At 43.9% G+C, this 21,503-nt stretch overlaps 2 protein-coding genes across 6 annotated transcripts in view; one reads left to right on the plus strand and one right to left on the minus strand.

Moving 5' to 3' along the window:
- Nucleotides 1–14,652, plus strand: part of LOC311528481 (UPF0538 protein C2orf76 homolog) — a 32,406-nt gene extending 17,754 nt beyond the window's left edge. For 2 of the 4 annotated variants that reach the window (XM_084643558.1, XM_084643557.1), the window contains one exon: nt 1,689–1,885. In XM_084643558.1, coding sequence (XP_084499684.1) covers nt 1,689–1,765 — 77 coding nt within the window. In that variant the 3' untranslated portion in view covers nt 1,766–1,885. Of the gene's footprint in view, nt 1–987; nt 1,086–1,688; nt 1,886–14,562 lie in introns of those variants that run through there. The other 2 variants (XR_014713611.1, XM_084643559.1) reach the window with 2 other exon arrangements.
- Nucleotides 6,515–21,503, minus strand: part of STEAP3 (STEAP3 metalloreductase) — a 43,708-nt gene continuing 28,719 nt past the window's right edge. Inside the window, exons 5-6 of one of the 2 annotated variants that reach the window (XM_084643556.1) lie at nt 17,573–17,793; nt 6,515–7,040 (exon numbers count right to left, since the gene is read on the minus strand). In XM_084643556.1, the coding sequence (XP_084499682.1) occupies nt 6,989–7,040; nt 17,573–17,793 (273 nt within the window). In that variant the 3' untranslated portion in view covers nt 6,515–6,988. Of the gene's footprint in view, nt 7,041–13,607; nt 17,794–21,503 lie in introns of those variants that run through there. The other variant, XM_084643555.1, reaches the window with a different exon arrangement.

The following is a 21,503-nucleotide window of genomic DNA, read 5'->3' on the forward strand; positions in this document are numbered from 1 at the left end:
AAATGCTAACTGCATCAATGCCCGACTGCTGTATGAGGTAGAATGAAGTTCTTGCTGTGTAATGTGGAATATCCTCTTAGACTTGCCAAGTTTTGAGGTTTTAGAAGAGCCGTTTTTGTGTTCTGATATATTAACGTTTACCTCAGTGTGAAAAGCTCTCTTCCACTGACTTACAGAAGCAATAGTGTAGTAAGACCTTTGGCAACTCTGTATTTTTATCCGTTTAGAGTAGATTTGCATTTCTGGTAAGTAATAAAAACATAGCAAAAGCTCTTCGGAGTAGGGACTGTTTCCATTCTATGTTTGTACAGTGTTTAGCACAATGAGGTCCAGGACTAAGATTCCTAGGCACTATGATAATATAAAGAATAAACAAAATAAGTGATGCACAGTATCATGTGACGGTAGTTCTGGTCCTGAACCTGCCTCCATTGAAATCAATTGCAAATCTCCCATTGATATGTTTAGATTTTAAATATGTTCGCTGCACAACATTTGCTAGAGGCAAACACTAGAATTTTCCTTTTCAAAAAGCCAGGAGCCCAATCCTGTGAGGTACTGAGCACCCTCCTCAACTACAAAGGATTGATTTTAGCATTCGGCAGGATTGGGCTGGAAAGATGTAAATTATGAGGCTATTAGATGAGCATCTTTAGGAAATCCTCTGTGGTGGTGATTATTATTACAGCTATTATCTAGTCAGCAAAGTTAATGTGTGCCTATTTCTAGAGCACGGATGTATGTTAATAAAGTGTTCAGCATTCATTGCAAACAATCTTGTCTTTTTCCAAGTCAAGATTCTAAAACCTCTCCTGCTCCTTTTGTATAAGACAGGCAGACTTCATTAAATTCAGGTTTAATTTAAAAAGCAAAGGCAGAACTTATTGGCTCAGCACCTTAAAGAATTCCATGTTTAATAATTGTGAAGGTTTTCCATCAGATTTGTCTCCACTCTGAATTAGTAATGTTGCTGACTTATTGTTTTAGAAGAGGAAGTCCTTGACCTGCTGGGCTGAAAGAATTGTGACTGCTCTGAACCTTTGTGGGTCCTTTAGCTGTGCCATATCCCCTGTGAATAATTAGAGGTATTTGAAGGTATTGCTGGGGAAGCCAATTTGTGTCGTTCACTTTGCATATTGTTGAAGCCTTATGAATTAATCATTAGCAGGGCAAAAAATTAACTTCTTCAGACACATATTTTGATGGGCCATGAGGGAGAATGTAAAGTGATCTGTAAAATATTCTACTAATCCTCTAAGTATTAAATTATTATACCTGCAGGCTTATTTCAGAAAAAAGAGGTTTTTTCTCCCTCCTTAACTGAATAATGGATTGAAAAAAACCCAAGCTTTGTTGTTTTCTAGGATTCTGAGAAAGAATAAATGTGCAATCTCCTAGGTTGTCCAAATTGTTTTGTAGCCTTTGGTGAAATTAGACTTGAAGGTTTCTGCAGATGTTTGTTTACATTTATATGCCAATGTTCTAGTTCTTTTTAACCAGACTAAAACACATGGTAATTGGGTCTAACGTAAAAATAAACAACGTGGTGACTAGTGATTGCCTTTAACCAAAAAGGCACCGAATGCATTCTGAGGTTCTAATTAATGTTAATAGGCTGCTATGTGGTTAATACAATAAGCATATGCTTTTATTGGGCATGCTGAATATTTATTTTTTATCCCTTTCAGCAAATGAAACTGAATTAGCGTTCTTCTGTGAAGAAGATTACAGAAACTACAAAGCTAATCCTGTTTCGGCCTGGTGACGATCCCAAGAGAGCTGGGTTTTTTTGTTTTCTCATACCCGTTTAAAACTCTTTTTTTTTTCTGTTTAATGAGATTTTTTTTTTAATCAATAAATCCTAGAGGATTGCCTCACAAATGCAGCAATTTCTTTATTGTATAAACTCATTTCTCTCAGGATGCTGAGATCCAGGGGGAAAAAAATCAATGACACAAATTTGCTTTCCTTTCATACATTTCCCCTCTCCCCCCTTACATCTTACAATGTAAGCAGTATAGATGAACTCAGACCTGTAACACACATTCTGGTGGTGTGATTCTACAGTGGTGGATTAAGTATAAGAGTCGTTAGCTATGTATGTAAAATCCTGTCATAATGGTATCCTTTTTTTATGGAAAAAGGAAACTTTTTATGACCAACTCACTGGATATTTTCAAGAGCTTGGTGATGGAATCCCTAGGTTACAAATAATAGCTTTATTTCACTCATCTTATGTTCAGTCTGTCTTATTTTAATGGTGCAGGCTGATTCAGTTTCATATTCTTCAGTTGTGAATGCTTTCCTTTATACTCTATATTCCAGCCCCTTTTAGTGTGATGAAACAGACAAATGACTGTCTGGAAGCTTTTGTGTTCAAGGACCAGCCTGATTGTTTTTAGCATCATTTCACAGAGATGCCTTGGTGTAAGGCGTAGCAACTTGACTTCTTGTGTGACATCAGTATGCATAAGCAGACATCAGGCATTTCTCCAAATGGTGTGAAAGCCAGTGAACACTCCTCGGTTCAGTTCAGTATTAAAATAAAACCCGAATGATTGCGTTTCTTGTGAGGGGAGGCACAGTCTGTGGGCAGCTGTTTCCATGACAGGGAGCAATTCTTTCCCACTTTCTTGGAGATGAGTACTCCCATAGTGTCACTATCTATTAGTTCCTGGAACTTCTATACTCTTCTGCTACATTCACCAAATTAAGAACAAGTAGAATAGTCATCCTAGAATGATTAGACAGACTTGCTCTCCAGGAAGAGTTAATACTGCTGTTCCATGAAATTGCAGGGATAAGGCAGCGGCACTTCATGGGCTGTGCTGTACAATAGCATGACAGAGCCTTTTGTTATGCTCTCGAACACTGCTTGTATACTGTGACTCTTTCTGAAATACTGTTCTACTTGTGTTACTTTCACCAGCTCTTTAAAGCATTTCAGTCTTCCCAAAAAGGCATAGAAAATCACCAGGACTTATTATTCAAACTGAGAATGTTGGAACAGAATACAGAGAGGATTGGTAATGGAATATGGGGCCTTTCATCGCTGGAAGCTGGTTTGATTCTGGAGCAGTTGAGTGTGATTAGCAGTTGAGTGGTGAACAAAAGTTGTTGACATCCATTACTTCCAGTAGCCAGTGTGAAATGAGTTAGAGGTCTCTGTCCAATTTCTTATGGAATGGTCAGCTCATTTTCACAAGAAAATACCACCACAGTTGGTACCCTGGTTTGTGGTCTTAGCAGAGGCCCTGACTAAATAGGTACGGAGATTGAACTAACATCTGATCAGAGGTGATTTTCCCCATGGCAGTGTGGGCTAGTTTATACTGATTTTGCTTGTGCTCTTAGTCATTGTGGGAATAATGAGGATTTTACTTTCCAGGGCTATCAGCGTGTCATCTCTCACCAGTTCTAAATTAAACTATAAACCAAACAGAACTGTAGTCTTTATCTTGAGTTGCTTTGATTTTAAATCAGCCTGAGGTTTACCGTCTGATGGATGGTGGAATAAACTGACCCTCCTGCAGAAGAAACAGATCCAGGACTTTGTATGGATCACAATAGTTGGGAAGGGATAGTTGCAATGGGAGAGGCCAGAGCTGGGGAAAAGTGGCATCAGGGAGTGGAGGCTTAGTTAGATGTTGATGTGGGAAGATGTCTGCAGTGGGACCAAAGAGGAAGTTTGAATGGGAAGGAATTGCCAGCAGGAGCAATGGTGCCTGGCTGAATAAATTCTCAGTTATATCTAGTCAGCTGGATACAAAACCAGTCTTCAACTGTCCTAATTTTTACACATTAAAACTGTCACTTTGTTCGCTTAAAATACCTTTTGCAAACCTTGATTGTGCAGGCATCTGAATTTTCCAGAGACAATTCTGTTACCTCCTGACATTCATGCTGCTTTTCTATTTGTTAAGAAAAAATTGCTGGCATGGATATTTATAATGGGTATGTTAAATGCTCCCAATTGTCATTGGCTAAGACACCTTCCCAGATCTTCAAGGAGGAGTCTAAGAGGTATGTTGTACAGTGTCAGTGTTAATTAGGGGAACCGATTTACCCTCTGAAAGTTATTTTGTTCTAGAAGAGATCTGCAAGTATTGAATGGAGAAGGACAAATGCTCCTCTTTTGGTTTTGGGGGCATTCAGCACACTACCTTCCAATTAGTTCATTTGAAAAAATATTTGCAGGTAACCTTTAGCATGTAGCACCTGTCACTGGTCTAGAACAGCTGTGGATTCCTGTCCTCCTTGCCCAGTAGTAGAGAAACTGACTTCAGGCCTTGAGGAAGAGGGATCCTTGAAGCCAACAGGGTGGGAATGTGATTAGAGGACATGCTGTACTTGTCCATGCTTGGTCACATCAGTAAGAAAATAATGGGCTCTCTTTGAAGTTAGTGGCAGCAGGATCGCTGGAAACACTTAGGCTATGTGTACACGGGACAGAAAAAAACAGGCAGAGTTTTTTCACAGGGAGTTAGGTTGCTGATGATAAAGCGCTTAAAGAACATTGCTGTTGTGTGTTCACATTGTCTTCCACTGGCAGCATAGCGTGTTCACACTTGCGGCACTTGCATCAGCAATGAGAGCAGTGCACTGTGGGTAGCTATCCCACAGTCCTGCTCTCCCTCTTCTGCTGCTAGGTCTTGTGGGAAGGCACAGGGGATCATGGCGCATCATGGGTCCAGGCTCAGTGCCCCGTGATGCACTGGTTTCCGTCCCAGCATTCCATGTGCTCCCGTCTTCAGTTTGCAAAATTTTTCAACGTCTCGTTTTCTCCTTGCCCTGCCACATCTATCTGCAGGAATGGATCCTGCGCTGATCTCCACTGCTCTGCTAGCTCTCACTAGCACATCACGAATAGCAGTGGAGTTATTCTTGAAGTTACGAAGGCAATGGTAGTCAGAGTTGCCTGACGTGTCCGACATGGAAAGCAGCAACATTAGATTGCTTTTGGCATTCATGGAACAGCTGATCACAGTGGAATGTCGCTTTTGGGCTCTGGAAACGAGCACAGAGTTGTGGGATTGCATTGTTATGCAGGTCTGGGATCATGACCAGTGGCTTCAGAATTTTCAGATGCAGAAAGTCACCTTCCTGGAACTGTGTGGTGAGCTCTCCCCAGCACTGTGACGTAAGGACTCCTGAATGAGAGCTGCCCTCTCAGTGGAGAAGTGCGTGGCGATTGCAGTGTGGAAGCTGGTGACTCCAGCCTGCTACCAGTTGGTCGTGAACCATTTTGGAGTGCGTAAGTTGACTGTTGGGGCTGTGTTAACGCAAGTGTGCAAGGCCATTAGTCACATCCTACTGTGAAAGACCATGACTCTTGGCAATGTGCATGAAATTCTGGATGGGTTTGCAGAAATGGGTTTCCCGAACTGCAGAGGGGTGACAAGGGGTTCTTGCAAAAAATTTTTTGGTGGCCTCACAGTGCGGCCACCAACTCTCACTGGTGGCCGCACTGACACTTTCCCCCTAAAATACTTAATTAACTTTAGGAAAAACAATTAAATATGCACAGGTTCACATCCAAATCATTGTAATGTATATTTGTAGGGTTTTTTGGGAGACTCAATAACAAAAACGATGCTGCCTCCCCTATCCAGGGCTTAGTGCAGGGGTCTCAAACTCAAATGACCACGAGGGCCATATGAGGACTAGTACACTGGCCTGAGGGCTGCATCACTGACCCCCCCCCACACCCGCTGCCCCAGCCCCGCCCCCACTCCACCCCTTCCATGAGGCCCGCCCCTGCCCCACCTCTTCCCTGCCCCCATTCTAACCCCTTCCCCGAAATCAACATGGGGTGATCTGGAAAGGTGCATGATACCTGTATCTTTAGGAACACTGACCTGTACAGAAAGCTGCAAGCAGGGACTTTCTTTCCAGACCAGATCACCACAGGGGAAGTCGAAATGCCCAGTGATCCTGGGAGACCCAGTGTACCCCTTAATGCCATGGCTCATGAAGCCGTACATGGAAAACCCAGATAGCAGTAAGGTGTGGTTCAACAACAGGCTGAGTTAGGTGCAGAATGACCGCTGAATGTGTGTTTGGCCGATTAAAGGTGCGCTGGCAGTGCCTGTATGGCAGGTTAGACCTTAGTGAGGAGAATATTCCCACGGTTATAGCCGCATGTTGCACACGGCATAATATTTGTGAAGGGAAGGGTGAAAAATTTACTCGGAGTGGACTGTGAAGGCAGAATGCCTGGCTGCTGATTTTGAGCATCCCGATACCAGGGCTATTAGAGGGGTGCAACGTGGGGCAATAAGAATCAGGGATGCCTTGAGGCAACACTTTGAAGATAAAAACCAGTAATGTTTGTTGCTATGATTGGGACTGCAATGGTTAATTAAATTTGATATGCTAGGAAGCAGTAGTGATTGTTAAGGCCTAGGATTCAATTAAGGAACTGACAGACATGCCTGCTGATTTGCAGGTGCCATCTGCTACCATAACTTGCATGGAAACATATAAAGAGTGCTTATAATTCAAAGAACTTTGCTTTTATTGTGAAATAAATCACAACCCAACACTACACACAGATACACAGACACACACAGATTCCTGGGGGGAGAAGATACTTGGGGGGGGAAGGAGGGTTGACTTTCAGAGCTGAGCATAAGTCCAGCTTTCGTTTGAAATGCTGTCTATGGGGGTGTGTGTGTGTGTGTGGAGTTTAGAGGAAAGCAAAAAGTGTCAGAAAGCAGAAAGGAATGTGCAGAGGAATTCTGAATGTGTTGAAGGGGAGGGCAAGCACGCATCTGCTCAGTCTGGACCATTATGAGAGACTGGAACATGTCAGTTTGATGGTCCAAAACTTTTATCAGACTCTCTGTGGCGTCCCTATTGTACGCATCATTTTCTTTCCTTTCCCACTTGTTGTTTTCCCTCTACTTCTTGCTTTCAAACTTTTCTGCCTTTGACTGCAGCAGCACCTCCCGGAATATAACTTTCTTGCTCTGTCTTGGACATTTTCTTATCTGGCACAGACGCTCTCCTGCTGTTGGAGGGGGTTCACAAGGTCATGTCTAGAGAGGCATAATTAACAATAAACAGAAGCACTATTGTCAACTACACAGAGAGCATTGAAACACTGCATTAAAATACACAGCTGGTAACATACCTATCACTTTCTCGGTGACCCTAGGCAAACACTCATGCAGGAGAACAGCCCAAGCATGGTGAGTGAACCCAAGGGCAGGGGCAGGGGCATTGTTCATTGCAGAAAAGCAATGTGAAAGGGTCCCCAGGCACTTATGGGGGTCAACACTCTAAACTTCCCCACCGTTTTCCACAGGCGGGGTCACTATGGAAAATATCTCACTCCTGAGGGTAAGCAAGGAAGCAAAGGTGCATCTGCTACATGCTTGCAGCTTTTGCCCGCGTCCCTACGCTGCTTGCCTGTGTGCAGCTTTGGTCCCTGCCCAGGTAATTGCAGAGTGGCATGGGAAAGTGTCTCTCAATGGGAGAAGGAACAAAGCAGCTCTGCCAAGGAACCTCCGGCAGAGGATTGCTGAGTACCTCCAGGAAAGTTTCTCTCTGGAGGATTCTCATGAAATCTCGGAGTGCATCAACTCCCTGTTCTGCCATACTGCCTAGCTGCGTGTGGAAATGCCCAGCACACAGAAACACAGCCAGTCTTGTACATTTCTCTGCCCTCAACCCACTTCAGAACTTCACAAAGCTAAACCACTTATCAGGGGTCTCCTCTCCTGGCTCGCCACAGAGTGACTGCTGAGACACCACCGGAGTGGAAAAAACTCCTGACTGGATGCACCACTGGGCGGCCCTGCCGTGGGCTCCACATCTTCTTCAGCCTCCACCTCTTCATCAATGACTTCCTCCTCTGGGCTAGGTCCACTTTCCACTGGCTTCAGACCTGTCGCAGTATCCACGGTGTGCTTGACGGTGGAAGTTGAGTTGCCATTTAGGATAGCGTCCAACTCCTTATAAAAACGACAGGTCTGGGGCACAGAACTGGAGCGACGGTTTGCCTCCCTTGCCTTGTGGTACGCATGCCTCAGCTCCTTCACCTTTGCACTGCACTGCAGCATGTCCTGATCATAGCCCTTTTTGTGCAAGCTGCACGCAGTCTGGCCGTAGATATAGAAATGCTTACGGCTGGCGCGCTGCTGGGACTGGACAGCCTCCTCGCCCCAAACACTCATCAGATCCAGTAGCTCCGCAGTGGTCCAAGCGGGAAATCGTTTGCTGTGTGGAGCCGCCATGGTCACCACGGAGGATGTGCGCCGAGCAAACAGGAAGGGGAATCTCAAAATTCCTGGGGCTCTAAAGGGGGAGGGACAGAAGGTTGTTCACCCGGCAGCAGGGCAGCAGAGTTGAAACTGCTGACTAGAGTGGTCAGCATGGGCATTGTGGGACACTTTCCGGTGGCCAATAACAGCGCTAAAATCAGGCATGGTGTCTACACTGGCACGATGGCGATAAAACCTTGGTGCAAAAAGCCTTATGACTCTTGTCAAGGTGGTTTTTTTTTTTTTTTTTTTACAGCGCTGCAACTGAGGAGTGTCATACACCTCTGCTGCCTTTTGACGAAAAACCTTGGCAGTGTAGACCAGCCCTTAAGTTACATACAAATTCAAAAGTTGTGTGTCTGCCTACACTGGCTTTATGGCTTATAACAACAATCTGTAACCCACTAGCTGCCCCCATCCCCAGCTGTTGCTCCCCCTTTCCTCCCTAGGACTGGAGGCGTTAATAGGCCACTTCACCTTGAATGGTCTCTTACAATATGCCTTGCATAATGACAGGTTTCAGGGTAGCAGCTGTTTTAGTCTGTATCCGCAAAAAGACAAGGAGGACTTGTGGCACCTTAGAGATTAACACATTTATTTGAGCATAAGCTTTCGTGAGCTACATCCGATGCAGTGAGCTGTAGCTCACAAAAGCTTATGCTCAAATAAATGTGTTAGTCTCTAAGGTGCCACAAGTCCTCCTTTTCTTTTTACAGTATGTGTTAACGACTTATGTTAAACAATCTGTTCCACCTTGTATTTCGCTGTGACACTCGGTATCTACCCTAGAGAGCTTGCAGTGGCATAGCTATCCAATGCAGCTGCACCGCGGTAAGATCTCTAGTCTAGCTGCTCTACACCAATGATGGGAGAAAGCTCTTCCATCAACATAATTAATCCACCCCCAACAAGTGGTGGTGGGGTGTGTTTTATTCACACCCCTGCATGACATAAGTTATACGACATAAGTGGTAGTGTAGACATCGCCTACGTTTCCCAGACCTGAAGAAGAGCTCGGTGTGGATTAAAAGCGTGTGTCTCTCACCAACAGAAGTTGGTCCAAAAAGATATTACCTTGCCCTTGTCTCTCTTTGTATATTGTCTGGCAGTGTTTCAGGAAGGGTTCTGCTCTTCTTTGAAACCAGATCTTTTCCCCATTATTTCCTTTTGCTGGACTTCAGCACATAGACTTGGCAATTATGAATGAGCCTAGTAAAGAGGGACAGGAAAGGTGAGACTTCTTTTTGCTGTCCCTCTTTACTAGGCTCATGGAAAGGTGAGGCTTCTAGGCTTTACTAGGCTCAGGAAAGGTGAGGCTTCTTTTTGCTGTTCTTAGTGGCAATGGACTGGTTGTTTTCTATCTTAGATAGGTTAACTTGTCAAGCCTTCCCTTTTCTCGCTAAATGTATTCATCCCTTCCTTGTGCTTTTCTTCTCTTCCCTTCTTGCCCCCTCACCCCCTCTGCCTACTGCCCACATCTTAACTGCAGCAGGTTTTCATGGATGCAGCATTTGCTGTACAGATGGGACAGCAAAGATTCACTCCAGTGGTACACAATTCTTTTTTGCATCCATTAAGGGATGCGTGCCCTTCCCGAAACAGAAGCTATGTCCCAGCCGTGATCTGAATGAGGAGAGTGTCAAAGGATCCTTCTGAAACAGGTTCTTAGAAAATTGCACATACCATAACCCTGTCCACTTCTTGATTTAAACAGAAGTGTAGTTTCACCATAGAGCTGTGTGCAATGGGTGGGGAGAACTATAGCAAAGCCCAAGAGCTACTTGCATGATGTATCTTTGTCTGAAGAGAAAGCTAGCAGGTGTCAGCACAGCCTGTTCTTCAGTATATCAAAGCCCGTATGAGCAAGGAAATATTTAGCATTTGTGAAGAACAGTTCTTTGTGAACTAGTTTAACTTGCATAGCCTGTGCTAGTTCTCTGGGGCCGAGCGCTTATGCTTTCCTTGCAGACAGTGTTGCATTTTATATTGAAGTCAAAATGCTGATGTCAAATCTTAAATTCCTCCTGTTACATTAAGAGCATTCTTTGCATAGCCAGTTCCAGCATGTCTAAACCTTTGCACAGCTTGGATGTTAACCTCCCCATATCATTCATTTGGTGTGTTGTCTGGAGTATACCAGTTTTAGGTTGCTGAGGTGTATTTATCTAGCTTTAAAATAAGCCTGTCTTAACTTCAAGGTGAAGCACCCAGAGCAAACACAAACATACATGCAAAATCCATCACTAAATCTTCAGCAATACTTAATGCCCTCCACCCTGCCCTCCCGTTAGTCCCCCCCACCCCGTCCCCCGTGCAGCGAGAAAAAGGGAATCTTGCATTGAGGCCTCCAGGCCACAACATCTGAGCTTTGATCAACTCAGGTGGGATGTGAATTCCGGTGCACAGAGGTGGCAGGCTGCAGTGTTGTGAATTGATTCACTCAGCTATGATGGCTGAAGTTCACATAGATTGTGCCCAGATAATGGGCAACCAGTGGTGTGTAAGGGGATGTAATGGACTTCCTTACAGTCAGACTCCCCTCTATCTACATGCATTAATTTACCAGTGCAAGGCTGGGTACAGAGGAGATGAAAGAAAGTAAAGTTGAAGTGTGGGTGCGGGCTGGCCTGTCTGATGTTTTTTCCTTAAATCTTCCAGTTTTGTTTCTCTTGCTTTACTCCTCTCTTCTGGCCTCATACTGTGGAAATTACTCCAGGGATTTTCAACCTTTTTTGTGCATGAGCAAAAAACTGTCCTAGGCCCCCAGAGAATCAGTACAGTAATCCACAAGCCATTTAGTTCCCATTAGTGATGAATAATAAATGGTCAAATTTCATTTTATATCAATCACCCCCAATGTAAAAATGAGGTAGTAGGGGAATGTGATGGGTGGGTTACTGGTGGTGCCAATGGGGAGGTGAGGAAGACGGGGTGGGGGGATGGTTCTCTATTCTCCCAGCAGCAGACTTACTTCAGGAGTGTTGCGGGCCTGGCCCTGTTGTCGCATGAAACAGAGCTATCCCAGGAGCTGGGAAGGAAGGAGAAGACTGAGGAGCAGATGTGAGATTGGGTTAGGGATAGAGCAGAGGAGGGACAGCAGGAAAAGTGGAACTTTTCATACCTTCCTACACCCTCTGTTGCACCCTAGAACCCACATGATTTTGCTTCACCCCACCAGCGATCCACGGGGTGCGGCCCAGCAGGCATCCCTTCATGATCCACTGGTGGGTTAAATCTTATGGCAAGTCCTGATTTACAGAAACCAATTCCTTTATAATGTAGGGACCAAATTCAGAGAGGTGGGGGTAGGAGTGTAAATTGGGTGCAAGTCTGAGTTGGTTGTGGATACACTGAAGAGACCAGAAGAAGGTGCAGAGTATATAAACTTAGACTCACCTCTGCATTTGTCAAGGCCTCCCATTTTGCCAGCTGTGGCATGTAGTGCTGCACAGCTGAAACTTTCCCTATCATCTGAGAGCTGCTGGTAGGCTCTTGTTTTACATCACACTTGGGTCTAATTCTGCCAGCGTTGTTATCTGCACCTCCGGGGTCTATAGGGATGAGGGTGCCAGTGGACTGGGAAAACATGCCCCAGGCATGTATATTCTATATTCTGTTCTATACTCCACATGTGTTGCTTAAGAGGCCAGATCAGGAAGCCCCTTTGCATCAATGGCCTTAACGTTAAAATGTCAAGTATTGGGCTATTCCCACATTGGTGTGCAGTTAAGCCTCAGGCTCAACCACCATCTAGCTGGCATGAACTAAATCAGATTAATAGTATTTAGTCAATGACTTCACATAGAATTAAACAAGTGGTGTAGAGAGGAAGACCCCCTATAAGTCATTAGCTGAGCCTCTCATTTTCTTTTTCTATTTTTTCAGTGGGAATTTGGCTTAGCAGAAAGCAAATTTGGCTCTCTTCTAGCATCTGCTTTCCTACTACTCCCTCTAGGGTGCTGAATGAGACATCTCTTTAAGAGCAAATATTTGATAGTAGATGACTCTTTAATCCAGGAGAAAGAGGGATAACAGCTGATTTTGGCTGGAAGTTGAAGCTAGATAAACTCAAATCAGGGGCAAAGGCAAATATTTTTAACCGTGAGGGTAACTAACCAGTGGACTAGCTGGGTGTGGTAGATCCTCCATCACTTGCTGTCCTTAAATCAAAAGTGGACATCTGCCTGAGAGAGATGCTCTAGGTCAATTACAAGTCATTGGGTTTGTTGCAGGAATCATCAAATTACATGGCCAATACTACACAGGTCAACTTAGATTGTCATAATGATCCTTTCCAGCCCTACATCTATGAAAAGTGATTCATTTGCTCCATGAACAAGAACAGCAAATAAGGTTATATTGTACCCACATACTGTACATCACATGTTTAATTTAAATTATCTGGCTCTGAGTTTCACATAAGTTCTTGGTAGTGGGACACTACTCTGTATAGGAGTTCTGCAAAACTGCCACTCACTAAACAATAAATTGAACCAAACATCACTAGTGTAACAAATCCATTGTTTCAAAGCTAAGGCACAACCTACAGATTCCACTAACTTGATGCATGAAATATTGAGATAGAGAATACACAAACAGTGACAAAACCTTCAGATGTAACAGCTAATATACCTGTGCGAGCCTTCTTGGTGACTTGGAGAAATTTTATGAAATACACCTTCTAGCAGTTTTCAAGCAATTGCATCCCACTTAAGATTTAACCATAGTTTGATAAATCACTTTGTCAGTAAATCCCTGAAGAGCAGGAGACCAAAAACATTGCTAAAAGCCCTGTATAATAAGGAAGGCGTTAGAGAGCTGTACCTGCAGAGGCTAAACTTTAGCACAGGAATTTAAATTAACTCATTAAAATCAATTTACAAATTAGCTCATTAAAATGCTACACTGCAGATCTAGAAGTGGTGGATCTGTTATCCCACTTCTTTGCGGTAGTGCCTAAAGGAACTGAGGCCAAAGAGACAGTGTTAAAGATTGCATCTTTCCACTCTCACTAAACTCATCCATTGTCCCCTTCTTCTTTAGCTCTATATTAAGGCAACTTTTTGCTTACTGAATTAAGCTCTGCTATTCATGAGCTGCAACAGCTTGTATTATATCCATGATCAGCATCCACAAAGGCCTACATAATTAAATATCTATTACAGCGACAATGAATGCAAATGTGTGGAATATTCCCTCTTACACTGATATGACATAGAACTGACAAGTCTATCAGAGCATTGGTCCTTCTAGGTAATATCTTTTCCCATCACAATAGCAAACACCAGCTGCTTACGTTATTGGGTTTTGTTTCTCACATTTAAATCCTGGACAATCACGTCGCTTTATTGATAGCTTTATTTAACAGAAAGATACTTTAGATTAACATTGAATTGTCTATAGAAAAAGAGACAGCACACAAGAATGAGTGAGTACTGATGCCATTATACAGGCACATTCATTCTATCTTTATAGAGCTATAATTCTAAGACTGAGAGGCCAATGATGAAAGAGGATTAAAACTGGCCCTGTTCTCACAGCTTTACAATTGGTTCTTATACCCCAAAGGTACAAAACAAGGAAAACAGAAAATAAAAATACAAACAGTTTGCCATTTCAGCTATAAATCTTGCAACAAATATACAAACACGGAGTACAAAAGTAATATCAGTAACAAGGAAATGTTTACGCTAACATTCCTCAACCCCCTAGCTACATCAAATAATGCAGTGGGGAAAGAAGTTAAAAAGGCAAAGAGCATTTTCAAAGTTTTCTTAACACTTTTTAAAAATTATTATTTCTACAAAGTCAGAATAAATTATTCAAAATTTTAGTATCAGGGATTTAGGATATAGACCCCAAAGGGTAGAGTCATTCTGAAAGTTGCACAAGTTAGGACTTAAGTTCTGTAGGTAGAGAAATTGGTCCCGGGGTAGTCAATTATTTTTTGTCAAGGTCCAAATTTCTTGGTCAGGGTATAGGCAAGATCCAGACACCAAAGAAAATAATTAAAAAAAACAAGAATAATGATAATAAGTAAATAAAAATATTTTGGGGTTCAATCAAAAGTGACTGGTGGTCCGGATTTGGCCCACCTATTCACCCCCCTGATAGTACAGGTTCAGCCCTACCACTTCTTGCTCTGTGAGTGATCCTGTTGATGCCAAACCCTATGTCTCAGTGCAAAAGTTATCTTGATATTAAAAAAAATTTTTTTTTTTTTTTTACACAAACACTGAAGACAAAGCCTAAGGCTCATGCAACTTTCTGTCCCCCTCCTCTTTTTTGCCAACAGTGTAGCAGTCTACCAGGTTGCCTGCTGCAGGGGAGCGAGAGGAAGCACAGATGTGAGAATAAGCATCAGAATCAGGATTCTTTACCTTAGCCAGAAAATGTGAAAACTAGTGATTTTATGTTGGCTTTGCCTGATGATGAAATACAGCAGGAGGCTGGAATGAGTAAGTGGACTGAATTCAAATTCGCTTCCAGGAGTTAAATTGAAGTGGATGGAATTACACCAGAGGTGATTTTGGCTCAGACCTCTCGCAGAAGCTGTAATTTGCCATTCAGATGCACATATTACTGTCAAATCTATCTGCTTTGCGAGTGACATTAGCAGATAATGATCTGGGCATGGAGGGGTTCTCGATAATTCTCCCTGCCCTGAAAGGCACAACAGGGACACACAGTAACTCACTTCTTATTGAAGGAATTATCATGTGATTATGAAATCCAGCACACTGACTCGTCTTGATTTCCTTTAATTTAGTAGGAAGACGTGGTGTTTTGAGATTCCAGGGTGACTCTTATACAACAGCAGAAATACCTGAATATCATCAGGGGGACTATTAATAGCAGCTTGTAAGTCTTATTCTCCTCAGCAGTTTAAGGCTGAACAGCAAGTTCTGATCAGCAGCAACTTTTAAAATTCTCTGGTGATTCAAGTATTGACTCCTGTCATATCTTCAAGGCACTGTCCAGCAGCAACTTTTGTACTTTACTTCGTTGTAGGAAACCAGGTTATTACAACCAGATCTTAACATCTTACGTTCTTGAGACATTCTTCTATTTCCTCTGGAGTCTCCTTTTTAAAGGATCTGTTGTAAAGCATGGCAGTCGTCGTAGACAAACAAGTTGGAATCTCTACGAGGCAAAGACTGTGGATTTGCATGTGTTGTAAAGCATCTACGACATTGGTGTGTTTTCAATCAAGAATGGTGTATTAATTTAGACTGTGGACAGTCTGAACAATCATTGTGATAAAAACAAATATGGGGTCTGATTCTTCCCTGCCTTGCACAGAGTGTGGGCATCGTTCACCCCTGTGCCAAGGAAGTGAGAAGTTCTGCCAATGATGCTAGTATTTTTATTTAGCGTGTGCGTAGTCGTCTAGCCAAGCGATGGCATCTTCAGTGGCGGGATGCAGTTCTTCTAGGCCACCGCTGACCCTAGTCAGCAGGCGTTCCTCAACAATGTGCGGCATCGTCTGTGTTGTGCCGCAGCTGCACAAAGGGCTGTCACAAAGGCCTCAGTGGTACTGGTTGGCTGCACAGAGACCTTGCCTCGTCTGACACCTGTTCAACAGGGACCATTGGCAATGGGGCAGGTCAAAACTAGGTGGGCAAATTGTGGGGTTGGCGACGAGGGGCTGGTTGGGGATTATAACAGATATCCATTCCTCTCGCCAGAATGTTTCCGCCCTAACATCCTGACGTGGCGGATGAGACCATAATGGGCGACGTGATGGCAAATGTGTAACTGGTGGTTTGAAAAGGTCATTGTGCAGTGGCAGGCTTGAGTTGGCGCATACTTTCTCCAGTAACCTGCCAGTGGCAACCTCTCGTCTGATAGGAGGAGGAGCAATATTGCTCAGAACTGGAAGCCAGGGGAGTGGAGTCGGACACAGGGTGCCGGAGATGATACGCATGGCGGCACGTAACTGCATATGATGCTAGTGTATGACACTCACTTTGTAGCTGAGTAAATGACTGTTGAAGGTGAAAGGCACTGGAGAATCAGGCCCATAATGAGTAGCTGCATTGGTGTCCATTCCATGACTGAGACTTGGTCAGAGACAGATGAGTTTTAGCCTTTGTGAGAATGTTCATAGCTGTAAAGCCGCGTTTTTTGGATGTACTGGATCTGTCACAGAGAGGGCAGATGTGTCATTGCTGGTGGTGAAACAAATACACCTGATACAGTAGTTGTTGTAGATGTAGGTGGTTTGAGTTTAATAAGAGTAGTTTCAAACAGCGTCGCCCCATTATTCACTGCTAATTCAGCTGGCAGCTGTCATTTTCCCAGTGCCCAGAGTCAATATCATGAAGCTGCGAGTCCTTTTGGAGGTTATCGTTACACTCCTTCCATTAGGGGATGCACTAAACTTTGGTTTCATATCGCTGAGAACATGTGGTGGCAATGACCACTGCAGATTACGCTAAGGTGTAAATGCACTTCAGGCACGGTGCTGTCTTCAAAATCTATTATAACCTTTGGAAATAAATCAACTCTTCCAACTGTACAAATATGCACATGCATCGCCCACATCTACAAGACCAAAAAATACACTGTCCACATTTGAGAAAGTAGTGAATACTGAGATGTGCCATCCAATTTGTTGGGTCCAGGGATCAGGTTTGGAAGCACATCTCACAGTTCTCCAATAATGTTTCTGCTGTGGTGGCAGGAGTTAAGTAGTTTATGCTGAGGTTTATACTGTCCTCATTCAGCTTCAGAGTCAACTTCCCATGTGGAAGAACACCAAGGACCGCTCACACTGCTCAGAAACATTGTTTTGGTTTAGCAGCAGATTCAGATGGTCCATCAGGTCTCATGCAGAAGGATTTCTTTATAATCATAGGGGATTCAAATGGTCTCCCTGGATATTTAAAAAAGAGAGCAGCTGGGGCCCCAATAGAGAAGTGTCAGTACAGAGTACCACCAGCTACTGTCTCAATAGACCAATACAACCTACAGAATTCCATTCATTTTCTACATATATTTACAGCTGCTCTCTCAAACGTCATGATGATTTTTTAAGGCAATAATCATGCTAGCGAATCAGCAATATATTTTAAATACTACTGCATAAACTAGTTTCACGGTAACTGATTTTCTAAAGTCACCAACTATGAATATCAACCCACAAGGCAATTATACCAAACATACACAATTATGAAAAACCTCGAGAAATCTTCATAGTGCTTTGAAATTCTCCATCATAAGAGAGGCTTTGCTACACATTACTGGAACTTTCTCCGCTTGAATATTCACTAGTTGCACTGGGCAGTGTGAATTTCACGTACCTTCCCTTTTCCCAGCCGTTCCGAATGCGCCGCAGTCTTCCGTGGATACAGGGCAAACGAAAGAATATTTTCGCTAAGATCACAGTACATGGCACCAGTAGTGTGAGTGTGTAACTTGGCGGCAGATAGAATTTGTATTGGTTTTCATCAAAGGCCCTTGTCCATCCAAAGGTGAGGGTGTGTAGGGTGCTGACTACCAGGGCAATAAATCCAACGGTGGACTACAAGGAAAAGAAACATGCTATTTACTGAGGTGCCATTATCACAGTAGTAATACTTAGTGCAAATAAAGCCCTGAACACTTTCATGGCACTTTGCTAAAGTAAGATATTCCCTGTCTGCAGGGCGTAATAGCTAAGGATTCGAAATCCGTTCCCACTGAAGTCAATGGGGGTTTAGCCATTGGCATTGCTGTGAGCAGGACTGGGCTCTAGACAAGACAAGCATCTTCGACGTGCAGTATAACCATTAACGAACTCTCACCACCTCTGAATACGTGCTATGCTCAAGTTAGTGATGGGGAAACTGGCGTACAGAGGTTGAGTGAACAATTGAAACAGAAACAAGCTGGTGTAAATGATAGCCTAGAGTGGTTTCTCTGTCTCCACTCTGGGTTTGTGCAGGTCCCACTGATAGCTGCAACTGGGGCAAATCCCAAGTGTATGCTATGGTGAAAGCATGTATTAAATGGCTCATTTTAAAGAGGCCTGCACAGCCAGCAGCTGCTACAGGGCCACTTATTTAGGAGCCTAAATATGGACTTAGGCGTTTAACTAGTCCCCCAAAATCTTGATCAATGCTTCTTGTTAGTCATGGCCAAGAAACATTGCCTTCCAGAAGCTAAGTCAGGTGATTGGGGGTGGGGGTGGGGGTGGGGAGGGAGCCGCACGAATGGTGGGGTGGAGTAAAGATCAAATCATCTTATTTGGAAAACAAAAATCAGCTGGGAAATTGCTGCTTCTAAAATGTTTCCTCCTGGTTTGTGATTGTTAGTCTACAGTTTTACCAGATTTCTCAAAAGTAACCTTGTTAGTAATGACAAAACAGACCAACTGTATCTGTCCCTCAGTGTAATTAATTGGGCATTTAAAAGGATTGGGAGGTGGAGAAGAAAGAAGCTCTATGGAATCTACTTCCTTATAAGTGGTACTTAGCTAGCTACTTAAATGACCTGCATCATTCTGAGCACCTAAGAGTCATTACTGGATTTCATCCTTACAACACCCTTATGATTTAGGGAAATATTATCCCCACGTTAGAGATGGGGAACTTATCCATGGTTCTACAGGAAGTCAGTGTCAGAGTTAGGACTCAAACATGTGTTTGCTGAATACCAGAGCAGCACCTTATCCCCTAGAGTATCCTTCATACCAAACCCATCCTTTCTTCCTACTCAAAGTCTCATTAAATTCCTAAGACTAAGAGATAACAAGCCTCCCCTCCCACAACTAGATCAGGAGAGGTTCATCTTATTTGGAAAATTAAGAATGATAACTAGCCGGAATGTGCCCTGATTGCAGTTGAAAGATACAGTGCTCCTAACAGCAGCAATCGACTCATCATGGCTCATACATCATTTATTTGCTGTTAGTTCTCACCGGCAGCAAAAATCCCTGGGTGAAAAGTGGCAGGAAGTACCAGCTTGTGACTCATCTTTCAGAGAAAAGATTTAAAATGGGGAGGAAAAAAAATGTACAAAGTGAAGCAATAACGTTCTGCATTAGGCAAAGTGTTCTTTTGGAGAGTTAATCCAAAAGGGTTTTCACATAAGTTATGGCACTTGAGGCTGAACTTAATTATTTTTTCCCCCTTCAGTTTCTTTTTAAACAACTGTTGGTAGAAGTGAACCAGAAACAAAAGTTAGGACAAAAGGAAACAAAGCATCACAGTGGATCAGTTAGTATTAAATGAAAAAAAAAAGCCTACCTTTAAATGATGTTAACCTTGTGACCTGAAACAAAACACTAATAAGCAAGGAATCCCTAGATAAGGCTGTAACTCAGTCCAGAATCATGGAAGTTTCTTAGAGTGCAACAGTGGGCTAATTCATTAGTTATACAAATGAGCAGTTATATAATAATATGATGTTGGCACCCAATCCAACTCCCACAGCAATCAATGGGAGACTGACTGTAATGGGAGATGTATTGAGCCCTCTACCTCCTACAATGTTTGTATGTTGTGTGCTACTGCCCTCTACTGACTAAAGTGTCAATATGTGGGATCAGCACTGCCTAGTGGCTAAAACACACACATAAGCTGAGTGTAGTAGACACCTGCTCCTGTCCTGAGGGGCTTAGAACAGCCCTGAGAGGGCTGTGGCTGGGGACAAGAAGCCTGGGCTGATTGGGGAAGGCAGCAACAGCTGGGGCTACGCCCCAATCAGGCCCAGCTGGCCCCACAAGATGCTGTGAGCCAGGACTCCAAACAGACTCTCTGTGCATATAGAGAGAGAAGGGCCTGGCTGTTGGGGAGCCTAACTAAGTGCCTAGAGTGGAGCAGGGCTGGGGGAAGGCCAAGGGAGCTCTGGCCTGGAAACCTCCCCCCCAGGCTGCGGCCTAGTCGAAGGCCAGTTAGGTACTGGGGTTGCTGGGGGCAGCCTGCGGGTAGGCAGAGGCAGCAGGTCCAAACCACCCTTGCCTGTGATGAGTGGCTTATATACTGCAGTCAGCCCCATTGAATGGGGGCTAGATAGTGACTGGGCAGTAGCCAAAGACTGAGGTGAGGTGGGGAGACCCTGCAAGTGAGGGGTTACTGCCGGGGGCAGCACACCAGCATACAAGGGACACGGGGGCCTGTCCTAAGCGGGCCACTGGCCTGCAGCGGGTGCTCCAAGGCTGGAAGTAGAGCTAATTCCCAGGACACCAGCAGGAGGTGATGCAGGGGTGAGTCCCACATGCTTCCACTGAGAGGGTTGGAAGGGAACCTTAGTCCAACCCCCTGCTTTCAATTGCCAATTTTTGCCCCAGATCCCTAAATGGCCCCCTCAAGGATTGAACTCACAACCCTGGGTTTAGCAGGCTAATGCTCAAACCCCTGAGCTATCCCCTCCCCCCAATACATTCTAGGGTACAACTACACAGCAACAAAAGACCTGCCGCAGGGAGTCTTAGCGCCAGAGTCAACTGTCCTGGGCTTGCAGGGCTCTTGCTGCAGGGCTAAAAAGAGCAGTGTAGATATTTAGGATCAGGCTGGAGCCTGGGCTCTGAAACGGAGAGTGTCTCGGAACCCCAGGCTCTAGCCTGAGCCCTAATGTCTACATGACTGTTTTTAGCCCCACAGTGCAAGACCTGTGAGGCTGAGTCATTTGACCCCAGCTCTGAGACTTGCTGCCATGTATGTTTTGTTTTGTTCTGCTGTGCAGACATATCCCTAGAGGCTGTAAAATGAATGCACAAGGTTGAAAGTCTCACAGGTTACTGGCCTAATAGGATGAAGAAGCTGCCAAGCATCCTGAAAACATGTGTACTAATTTGCCAGCATTTCTAGCACTGATACGATATTGGATCTTGAAGTCATGTAATTCTTGCTGTCTTCCTCAGTTCAGTTTCTAGCTAAGAAACTATTTGATTAGCAATACAATTTTTTATGCTGTTACCGTATGGGTTTACTGCCCATGTGGGATTCCATTAAAACAGCATATGTTGAAGTACTCTAAAAAATGCTATGTAAAAATAGTACCTCCTTACTCAATTAGTCTGCTTCCCACGTGTCTTCTATTGTAGAGAGGTTCTTATACCACCCTCGTATCCATAGTATCTGGGAGCATTCCAGTAACGAGGCATCAATGACCATGGCTAACATCTGTCCCATGTGGCTTGTTTAGACTTGTCTGTACGCTGAAGTGTTCAGAGTGATCTTTTGCTTCCTGATAAGTCTACTGCTTTTACTCCTATTAGCACTGCAGAGTCAATAGAGCAATGGGGAAGTG

Source organism: Lepidochelys olivacea, assembly GCF_965140295.1.
Source record: "Lepidochelys olivacea isolate rLepOli2 genome assembly, chromosome: 11".
NCBI lineage: Eukaryota > Metazoa > Chordata > Testudines > Cheloniidae > Lepidochelys > Lepidochelys olivacea.